This window comes from Desmodus rotundus, unplaced genomic scaffold (genome assembly GCF_022682495.2).
Source record: "Desmodus rotundus isolate HL8 unplaced genomic scaffold, HLdesRot8A.1 manual_scaffold_561, whole genome shotgun sequence".
Lineage (NCBI taxonomy): Eukaryota > Metazoa > Chordata > Mammalia > Chiroptera > Phyllostomidae > Desmodus > Desmodus rotundus.
The window spans coordinates 1-10545 of NW_026527656.1; the positions used below are offsets into that span (position 1 = coordinate 1).

Genomic DNA, 10545 nt, shown 5'->3' on the forward strand with positions numbered 1-10545 from the left:
AGAGGCGGGGGCGTCGAGAGCAGAGAGGCGGGGTGGGGAGGTGGACAAACGGCCTCAGAGGAAACGCTCTGCTCCGTCTCTAGGGGTGAGGAGCCCCGCCGAAGCTTCCTTCCCCTGCTCCCCCACTCCCCCCATCCCAGCTTTCCCCCCCCCCCCCCCCCCCGGGCCTGACACCGCCTCCTCCTGTGCCTCCACTCCCCGCTACTCAGGAAAGCCGCGCCGGTTACGCGCGCTGCTTTCGCTTTCCCTTCTCCGTGCCCAGCCTTCGCTCCTCGTGCGGCGCTCACGTCCCCGACCCGGTCGTGGCCATGATCAGGGTCCAGCCTGAAGCCCAAGCCAAGGTGAGCGCTGCGGGTTCGAGGAAGGGCTCATTAGGGAAGCATGGCGCCGAAAACCTGAGGACGTAGGTAATCCGCCTTCCAGCTCCCCCGACACTTGTCGAGGTCAGTCCTTCAGCCCAAGTGAGCCTCCATGAAGGGAGCACTGGAGGCCCGGGGAGACCAGCGGGGTTCGCCTGCCGGGAGAGAGGAGGCGGCCGAGGTTCAGCGGGTTGAGGTGAAGCGGAGAGCTAGCGTGGAGGGGAAGTCCTCTGGCCTGGTGCCGGGCCCACACACAGACGGGGTGCGGCACCTGCCTTGCCTCCTCGTTGCCTTTCCCACAGGGAGGGCCCCGGGGCCCACTCCACAGGGTATTCTATCCCTGCCCAGTCTCAGAAGGCTCTTACACAGCCCAAGAGACCCGAAGGATCTGTTCTCACCTGAACCACTCGCCCTTTGCAGCCAGAAATGTCCTCATCCCCCAAATCCACTCCCACGGGCACCTGCTCCACCCTTCCCCAGACTGAGCCCTACACAGCCCTGAGGGAACAGTACCCAAATGAACTGGCCATAAAACCAGGTGTCTGAAGGGCTGCCTATGTCCCACAGGTGGATGTGTTCCGTGAAGACGTGTGTACCAAGGTAAGACTCACCCCATCAGTGCCCCATCAGCCCCCTATCCCTACTGCTCAGCCCTTTCTTGCTGGGCAGGGTCAGCCCTGCGTCACTGCCTAGGAAATACATTTGCTTCTGACACCCATCTTCCTCATGCACAGACAGAGAACCTGCTTGGGAGCTACTTCCCCAAGAAGATTTCTGAGTTGGATGCATTTTTAAAGGTACTGGGGCTGGGCAGGGAGCTAGAGAGTAGAGGCCAAGGGGGAGAGTCTGAGGACCAGGAGAGTGAGGAGGTGAGAGGGATGCCCTTGCCTCCAGGCCTCCTCCTACCCTGTGTCAGGAGCCAGCTCTCAATGAAGCCAACCTGAGCAATCTGAAGGCCCCATTGGACATCCCAGTGCCTGACCCAGTGAAGGAGAAAGAGAAGGAGGAGCGGAAGAAACAGCAGGAGGCAAGCCAGGAAGAGCTGGGAGGAGGGACTCAACCATGGGAAAATTAGCCTTAGACCTGTCTCCCAAGAGCCCTTCTTTCCCTGCAGAAGGAAGACAAGGATGAAAAGAAGAAAGATGATGAAGACAAAGGTACCACTCTGGTGGGAAGGGACTTGAGTCTCATCTTTCAGGAGCTCTTCTTGAAGGATTCTTCTTCCCCACCCCTCACTCAGTCCTGGCCATGTGACTAACTTATTGGCCACTCTCTAGGTCCTCCCTGTGGCCCTGTGAACTGCAACGAGAAGATCGTGATCCTCCTGCAGCGCTTAAAGCCTGAGATCAAGGATGTCATTGAGCAGCTTAACCTGGTGAGCCCTCCCACTTCACTTCTACCCCCAGGCTCTAGGTCAAACCCTTTGTCTTCCTTGATCCCTGCAATTTGGATCATGGCACCTGCCAGGTCTTAGTTGGAGAGGACACAGCAGATGAAGCTGGAAGTTTAGGCTCTGTGCCTCAGGATGGACCTGGCATGCTGCCACCCAAAGTGGGCAGGAAGCAAGGAAGGACAGGAACTTGGGAACTGGGTTGAAGGCTGACGTGGCTTTGATGCCATTCCCTCCTCCCAGGTCACCACCTGGTTGCAGCTGCAGATACCTCGGATTGAGGATGGAAACAACTTCGGAGTAGCTGTGCAGGTTAGAGTGCTGCCTCACTCCCCCACTCTTCTTACCTCTCTAGTCCATCCTGTTTTCCACTTTCCCCCTTGCATTCTTTCCCCAGGAGAAGGTATTTGAGCTGATGACTGCCCTTCACACCAAGCTGGAAGGATTCCACAGTCAAATCTCCAAGTGAGTGTCTGTCCAACTGCACCCACGTGCACATCCTGCCTTGGCTGAGACAGAGAGGCCTGGGCTCTCTCCTCCCACTCCACACCCTTCTGTTTCCCACAGGTATTTCTCTGAGCGAGGCGATGCTGTGGCTAAAGCAGCCAAGCAGCCCCATGTGGTAGGTGAGATCCAGGTCAGGGTGCATGGCAGTGGGGAAGGACATATTTGAAGGCGGCCCTGACCCAGGTCTTCCACAGGGTGATTATCGGCAGCTGGTACACGAGCTGGATGAGGCAGAGTACCGGGACATCCGGCTAATGGTCATGGAGATCCGAAATGCTTATGTGAGGAGGAGAGGATGGGGCAAGGGTGGGCAGAGGCAACTTTCCCGGGCTACCCATCCCCTGACCCTGCAGGCTGCGGGTAAAGGGTGACAAAGCTCAGTCTTTCTGCAAGGTTAGAAAAGGGGCACAGATCCATGGGGGGCTTATGGCTGATCCCCACTCCTCCCTGGCCTTGCAGGCTGTGTTATATGACATCATCCTGAAGAACTTTGAGAAGCTCAAGAAGCCCAGGGGAGAAACAAAGGGAATGATCTATTGAGAGCCTCCTCTCACACTGCAGTGGATCCAAGAGAGAACTTCCTGTCTTTGACAGGGAACTCCAGATTTTGTCCTACCTTCAGCCTTTTGAGGTTTCTCCCTCACTTTGCCTCTCAGGCACAATAAATATAGTCATAACAGTATCCATCAGCTCAAGTCTCTTTATTGGATCCTGACCCTCCCACTCTGGCCTGGCTCAGGCATTTCCATTGGTGGGACCAACCCACTGTGTGATTTGGGTGTTGAGCTGCTGGTTGGTCCAGTCCTGCCGGATGTCATCAAGATGGCAGTCGAAGTCCACAAGGTGCTGGTGGGCCCGGCTGTCCAGTAGTGTTCCCACCATCTGCCGTGACTCTTCCCAGTCCCTCCACATCACTCTGAAATAGTAACCCCCATGGAGATGAAACTCAGCTGGCAGTGGGGCCAGACACTTAACAGAAGTTAGGTCTAGAGAATGACCCTTGGGGCAGAACCAAGGACAGAGACCCCGGTACTGTGGGTTTCCAAGAAGAAGTAGAGGGAGTGGGGCACTCACAAATTCTTGTCCTTGGGGACCCAGCGAAGACCATGGTTCTCCAGAACGATGACTGAGGGCACATGAGGCTGAGATACCAGTTTCTGATTATCCAGCTGTGTGGACAACCAGGGCAAGTGAGGGCTTCAAGGATCCCTCTTCCTATTTTCTTTCCAACCCCCTCCTCCAAACCCAAGCCTCACCATAATAAGTACTGCATCAGGGAAGAATTCTGCAATCCGCCCAGCGATTTTCAAGGCAAGGGGCCCAGGGCTGTGTAGAGGGAAGATCAGAGGAGTGAGGAGCCGACTGGAGAGACCCCATTCGTATGAACTGTGTCTCCCAGGTCTCACAGACATGAGTGCAGTGACTGTGTTTCCCTGTAGCTAAGCTGGGGGATCCAGTCTGCTTGATACTTGAATGCTGTGGGAAACAGGTGCTCAGACACTGCTAGTGAAAGTGAAAATCAAAGATGGTCTTCTTGGGGGGGTAATTTGGCATAACCATCCAGATTTAAACTGTATACTACAGATATGCTGACCCAGAAATGCCACTTAAAAAGAAAGTACTATAGCCCGGCTGGTGTGGCTCAGTGAACTTGAGCGCTGGCCTGTGGACCAAGGGTTTGCCGGTTTGATTCCCGGGTGGGGCACATGCCTGGGTTGCAGGCCAGGTCCCTGGTTGGGGGCATGTGAGAGGCAACTGATTGATGTACCTTTCACACAATGATGTTTCTCTCCCTCTCTCTGTTTTAAAAAGATGTTATTTATTTTTAGAGAGAGGGGAAGGGAGGGAGAAAGAGAAGGAGAGAAACATCAATGTGTGGTTGCGTCTTGTGCATCTGCCCCTGGGTTCTTGGCCTGCAACCCAGGAATGTGCTCTGTCTAGGAACTGAACTGGTGACCCTTTGCTTTGCAGGCTGGTGATCAATCCACTGAGTCACACCAGCCAGGGCCTCTCCCTCTCTTTCTCAGAAAGGAAGGAAGGGAGGGAGGGAGAGAAGGAAGGAAGGAAGGAAAGGAAGGAAGGAAGAAAAAAGTTACTGTAATAATGGGGCAGTCTATAACAAAATATTGGAAACAATCTCAATATTCAAAATAGGCATTAAATAAATTATGGTACATCTGTATTCATATTACATAGTTTTATGGTAAGGTAGGTCTTGGTGTAGAGATGGAAAAATGTCAGATATTTATTAAATAAGGGAAAAGCAAATTATAAAATAGTATGTATACTTTAATGTAGATACACGATTAATATATAAGTGGATATATTTTCCTACTTACAGAAAGTAAATTTTGTGGGGGTTTTTTTAAGTTGTTGGTTGGGCTTCCGAGTTTCTGTCAGCAGTTTGGGGGGGTCACTTTGGTTAAAACTAGTGTTAGCCTTTTCTTATTCATACACAGCTGTCCTCCCCACCCCTACCACTGCTCCTCCCAAGCATCTTTCTGTTTCCTCACTCCAGTACCCAGCCTTATGCCTGGTATAGAGTCCCTGCTCCTAAGCCTTTGATTAAGGAAAGATTGAAGGAATGACCAAGAGGGGTTCTCATGACCCCACCCCCACCCCATAACCCTTAGCCTTCTGTCTCTGGCTACCCCACTTACCTCTGGTCATGGAGAGCTGCATTAGCGTGGTAGTACCCAGCCACTACCAGACCGGCCTGCGCGCCCCACACATCCACCTGCCACGGGAAAGGGGCCGTCAGTAACTAACTCGAGCTGCCTGCCCTGAGGGTGTACACTGCTGCTAAGAGGCCGGAGATGGGCTTGGGCGAGGGGTGTTAGGGGATTTCTCGGTATTTGGTGGGCATCCAGCAGCGGCACCTGGTTGAGGGCGACCTCCAGCATGACGGACAGGGCCAGGTGGCTGTGGAACAGTGGCACACAGTCGGCTAGACAAAGGCATTCTCCCGATTGCGGCACCGGCGCCAACAACAGCCCATTGACCGCGGCGTGAGGATATCGGGCAGCGTGCAGGCACATCTTCACGTACGCCCGGGCCGAGATCTCCACCTCCCCCATGGCAAGCCGGGCCCCAGCTCAGGTCCCGGAAGCTTCTTCTACCACCCCTGCGCGTTCCCTGGCCCTTCCCGTGACCCGTCACTTAGGTTCGGGGATGACCCTGACCCGGCTCGAAGACTCCAGGGGCCCCAACCTGGCCGGGAATGCTGGCGGTGGCGATGCACGCCACTGCACTGAGCTCCGCCTCCGCCAGCCCCCAGGGGGCGGCCTCAGATTCGTGCTCGTCTCTGGGACCGAGAACCGCCTGCTCAAGCTGGACTGACTTCTGGAGTACTGCCTACATGGTGCCACTTGATAGGTTTAGAGGTTCTCATTTTGTCCAATCACTAGCCTCGCCCAGACCTTGCCACACCTTTGTCGCCAGAGGACTGAAAAGAGCCCACAACTGTAAAGCAAGCACTGCTAGCTCGCAGATTGGCTAGGTTACCCGACTTTGGCTCGTGATTGCGGGATGGCTTCTGTGAGACTGTGCAGCCGGCTCCCAAAGGCCCCACAGAGCCAGGAGGGTGTGCCCTGCATCGGGTGTCCCGGAGCAGATTTTCGAATTTGGGCACGTAGCAGACTAGCTTATTCCTACTATCAGATGAATGGATTTGTACTCTAGACTGATGCTTCTACTTAATAATGAGCTACACTACCTTTCCAACCACAAGTTAATCTGGCCCTTAGTTCCCTTGATGTAGTAGTATCTGTAGAAATGAAGACAGCAATTGGCTGAAGGTGGGTAAAAAAAAAAAATGTACAGACCCATCCTTCCCATAATATCCTCGGGTGTGATTTCCTTCATTATAATGTCTTGGGATTGTTTTTTAACCTCCCAGCCCTTGAGAAGGAGTCCAACCATTTACCCCTAATTCTTCCTGTGAAACCATTCTTCCTCCAGGCTTGCTGGAGGATGATGAAGTGATGAAAGGCTTTTCCTTTCTTCATTTCCTGACTTCACCCACAGAGCTTTTACCTTGTCTGTCCAAAGCCCGATTCTTCCTATAAGGGCTCTGCCCAAATGCCACCTCTTCCAGGAAGCACTCATGAGATCCCCAGATGGGAATAACTTGTGAAAATCCCCAATATAGGTTATCTTCATGGCTGTCATGGCATTTAAGTTTCCACCCTGTTGGGCATCTAATTCATCTTTGTCTACCTGGAACCCTTTCCCTTTCACAGCTCCAAATTCACATTCAGTGTCTGGACAAAGGTGGCACTCAGTAAATGTTTTTTGAATGAATGACACACACCAGAGGTAATCCACACAAGTATTGGTAATTTATTTCTTTTCTAGCCCTGGGCTCAGTACATAGATGGCTTCTCTTCACCCTTTGGGTTAACAATTTTCTCCAGGTTTTTGCTGATGATATGATAAAGCTCAGCCTGGAAGAAAGCCAGAAGGACAGCAATCAGGTTCTTGGCCTTTCCTCTGCCCTCCCTCATCCAACTCCCTGAGGGGCTTACTTCACACTCACATAGAAGGCCCTCAGGTCCAGCACCATGGCCCTGAGTTCCCCATAGGCTGTCTCATCTCTTTCGTGCACCAGGGCCCGGTAATCCATCTGGGATGTGGAAGGCAAAGCCGAGTCAGCCCCATGGGAGGTTGGGACATAGTCTGGTTTCCTCATACAGGGAATAGGTAATTTGAGGATGAGCCCTTGTCAGCACCAAGAAATGGGATTCCCATAGTTACAAACAAACAAAAAAAGGGGGTCAAGCGTTTTTGAAGCCCAAATTAGTTTTCCTAGACAATGATTATGGCCTGATATTCCCCACATGTGGAGGGTCATAAACAAGACAAAGAGAACCTCTATCCCCCGTTCCTCACCCCACCCCCAGCCAGCCTCAGCTGAAAGGCTGGTGGACAATCCACTCACTACATGGGTCTCCTTAGAGGCCTTGGCCACAGCATCCCCGCGTTCTGAGAAGTACCTGCCGGAAGCACAGGGATGGGCGTTCAGAGAGACATATTCTCTCAGACCCTTCCCAAAGCCCCCCATCATCCTGAGGGGACTGTCCAGCTTTGGGAGTCCCTAAAATGTTCCCACAGCATCCCTGTGCTGGCCTTTCGGTGGCCCTCACTTGGAAATGGTTGTCTGGAAAGCTTCTACTTTGGTCTTGACCGCATTCACCCTTTCCAACACCTTCTCCTGTGGTAACAAAAGAGATGGAAAGCAAAGAAAACACTTACTGTCCTCCCTTCTTCACTCACTATCTCCCTCCTCTTCCCAGTTATGTTTAGCTCCTAACCCTCACTCCCCAAGCCACTCTTAATGTCCTCATACACCCTTTTCTTACCTGGATTGCCACCCCAAAGTCATTTCCATCCTCAATCTTGGGGATCAAGTGCTGGATCCATGTGATCACCTACGTGAAGACGTACCATGTAGTGCTCATTCAACAAACCTACTGGGTTCTTCCTATTTCTGCTACTTCCTAATAATGGCTCTATTTAATGAAGCATTTATTATGTGCCAAGCACTATGCTATGTATTATACATTTATTTTACTCTTTTAAGTTTAATATTCTTTTTATGCCTTTTTAACAGATTAACAAACTGAGTCATAGATCATCTAGAGAACCTAAGAGATTTATGTAACCAGCTAGGTAAGTCATAGAGTCATGATTTGAACTCAGGCAGTCTTCCTCTAGGGCCCAAACTCTTAAAATCAACTTACTATGTTATAGCACCTGCACTGTATACCTGGTACAGCAGTGGGTTCTGAGGTTATGGAGGTGGGTATAGCACAGTCTCTGATTTCAGGAATACCGCTGTGATATCAGAGGTCTAACAGAACAAAAGGTGTCTACATCCACATCACAGATGGAAGTTTCCTACTTCAGGAATAGGTTCCTGCATGAAGGACTTGCATTTCTGAAGGACCCTGGGGCCTGGCCTGTCTTCTCTTTCTATTTCTCTCAGTTCCCAGGCTTACCAGAATACATTTTTCTTTGAGAGTCCAGACTTCTGGCTTAACCAGGGCAAGCAGGGCCAGAAGCTTCTCATTCCCAGGGAGAAAGCCACACTTAGGGACTGTGAAAAAAGGGGATTTAGACCTCTTCTCATCCAGCAGTCACTGTGCCATTTCCTTTTCCCTAGCCACCCCTTCCTCTCTTACCTTCCTTCTTCTCCTGTTTATCTGTTTCCATCTAAAGTAGAATGGGGGAGAGTAGCTTCAGAAAAGTCATGGAGGTCGGAGGGCCATCACTTCCATTGGGTTTGGAGTCTAAGCCCTACACCCTGAATGCCTCACCTCATCATCCTTGGGTGGGGGGTCTGGAATAGGGATGTCCAGTGGGGCTCGGAGAGAGGTCAGGTCGGTCATGTTAAGGGAGTCCTCCTGCACAGAGCTTATTATCAGGGGCCGCTCAACCTTCCCTCCACACATCCCATCTGCCCTCTGCCTCCCATCCTAGGCTCAGGCCTCACACAATCCTAAAGTTCCTAGTCCACCACCCACAATTGTTCTATGCATGCGGAGCCCAGCTGTTAGCTAGACAGGGTGGGTGGAGAAAATGGAGGCCATGGGATGGAGCAAGAGGGGTTCACACTACTCACTTGCAAGAGCTGATTCAGGTGTATGATTTTCTGTGGCAAGAATCTGTAGAGGAATTCCTCAGCCTGTGGATTACATTGCAAGGGTGGGGAATAACAGAAGACCCTCAATGAGACATCTGAGAAGTGGGACTGGAAGGGCCCTTGAAAATTATTGAACCCAAGACTGATGAGGAAACTAAAGAAGCCCTGAAAAGTGAAGGGACTTGCCCAAGCTGGGAAGTGGCAAAAACCAAGGTTAGAATTGTGGTGTTTCTGCTTCAGGGCCATAGCATTTCCCTCCACACCAAGAGGGGAGAGAAGTGGGAGGAGTGGGGAAGAGTATTAAGAGGGGTCAAATCAAAGGTAGAGATCAATAATTAGGAGCTTATCTTGGGTGAAGGCTTTATAAGGGAAGTAGGGTCCCGGTTTAGGATGGGTTTGGGGGTCACTCTGAGAGGTTGTGACCCTCGGGCATTGGTCTAAGATTCTCGGTCAAATCCCTTGAATCCAGAAGACTTACCTCTTGGAAAAGATTTTGCCTGAAGACATCCACCTACACAGAGAGCAATACCCGGATGTTGGTTAAGGGTCTCAATTGTCAACAGTAAGATCCCACCCCCAATGGAATGCCCTCCAACTTGGCTCGGGCCCTTCCCACCACCAGCCAGATTTCCCCGGAAGTCCATGCTCAACGAAGAGACTGGCTAGAGGGCTGGAATCTGGGAATTCCCGAGCAGAAGTGAAAGCACTAAAGAGGTTGAGGGAGTTCTCCAGCACGACTTGGTCCCTACCCAGGTTGGCCTCTACCACGAGGGCTCCCTGGCCCCCTCCTAGCCTCCCAGATCCCCGTTACCTGTTTGCGGGCTTCCCCGCTCAGGCGCACCCCACAAGGCTTGGCCATACCGCTTCAATTTGCTAGATTTCGGTCTCCCGGCTCGCCTCCTGGGCTTTCGCTTTCACTCCCCACACCCAGGCCCGCCCCCCTCAACCCCGCCCCCTTCCTTTTTTCCCCTCCCCCTGGCAGGCCGCAAGTGTAGCGAGCCCCTCAGCCATGCTCGGCTAGTTAAAACCGGGAGAGGCGGTGCTGACAGGGTCTAAGGCCGGGGGCTGCCCGACTGAGGCGCTCGGGCCAGTGGGACCGCGGAGACTGAACTCTCGAGAAGGGGCGGGGCTTACAGGAAGTCTGTGTTGGGGTGAGAGAGGTGGGAGAGTGGGAAAGGAGGTGTTCGGTGGTAGGGCTTCTTCTAGAAGGCGCGACTGTGAGGAGAGGCCGGAGAGGGATCAGAGCGTTGGGAGTAGTAAAAGGGAGAGCCTGGGGCTGAGAAGGGCTAGCAGGCTATGAAAGAGAGTAGGCGCAGGGACTCCCAGCCTTCAAGACTGACTGGAGAAGGGGAGGGACTCGCTTGAGCCGGGCACAGGCTCGCCAGAGTGGAGTCCCGGGCAGAATGGGACTTCCCCAGTGGGGACAGGAGCAAGGACTACTGGTCAGGATACAGAGGAAGGAATTGAGGGAAATAAGGATAACCCGGCTCCTTTGGTCAACCGAAACGGGGCGAACCAGCTTGGAGGAAGGTAGGGAATAGCTCTAGAACCAAGTTAGAAGCAGTGAGACTCTGGGGGCGGAGGGGTGGGGTGAGACCAGGGACTATTTACTCTTCTCATTGGCTGGGGCCACCCGTATAGGCCAC

General features: G+C 52.6%; 3 protein-coding genes across 6 annotated transcripts; 1 reads left to right on the plus strand and 2 right to left on the minus strand.

Annotated features, from left to right (window-relative positions):
• Positions 1–179: 179 nt before the first annotated feature.
• LOC112300654 (proteasome activator complex subunit 1) lies at positions 180–2938 on the plus strand. Its single transcript, XM_024555942.4, has 11 exons — positions 180–341; positions 927–959; positions 1094–1156; positions 1276–1386; positions 1474–1516; positions 1637–1734; positions 1993–2061; positions 2147–2214; positions 2317–2371; positions 2451–2537; positions 2716–2938. The coding sequence occupies exons 1-11, from the start codon at positions 309–311 to the stop codon at positions 2794–2796; spliced, it is 741 nt and encodes a 246-aa protein (XP_024411710.4). The 5' UTR covers positions 180–308; the 3' UTR covers positions 2797–2938.
• Positions 2939–2942: 4 nt separating this feature from the next.
• LOC128780150 (ER membrane protein complex subunit 9) lies at positions 2943–5558 on the minus strand. Its single transcript, XM_053917963.2, has 5 exons — positions 5136–5558; positions 4917–4993; positions 3513–3582; positions 3331–3425; positions 2943–3172 (listed from the first exon to the last, which is right to left on the minus strand). Exons 1-5 carry the CDS (start codon positions 5331–5333, stop codon positions 2992–2994), a joined length of 621 nt encoding a protein of 206 aa, XP_053773938.1. The 5' UTR covers positions 5334–5558; the 3' UTR covers positions 2943–2991.
• A 1016-nt stretch (positions 5559–6574) lies between these two features.
• Positions 6575–9841, minus strand: LOC112300637 (proteasome activator complex subunit 2). Of its 4 annotated transcripts, none has more exons than XM_024555921.4 (11): positions 9711–9841; positions 9378–9410; positions 8879–8941; positions 8574–8660; positions 8439–8469; positions 8256–8353; positions 7617–7685; positions 7401–7468; positions 7196–7250; positions 6794–6880; positions 6575–6701 (listed from the first exon to the last, which is right to left on the minus strand). In XM_024555921.4, the coding sequence occupies exons 1-11, from the start codon at positions 9756–9758 to the stop codon at positions 6621–6623; spliced, it is 720 nt and encodes a 239-aa protein (XP_024411689.2). In that variant the 5' UTR covers positions 9759–9841; the 3' UTR covers positions 6575–6620. The 4 variants fall into 4 exon arrangements, with proteins under 4 accessions (XP_024411689.2, XP_045047642.2, XP_024411698.2 ...); XM_045191707.3 differs by having other exon boundaries at positions 6794–6933; XM_024555930.4 differs by lacking the exon at positions 6575–6701 and having other exon boundaries at positions 6815–6941.
• Between the last annotated feature and the right edge of the window lie 704 nt (positions 9842–10545).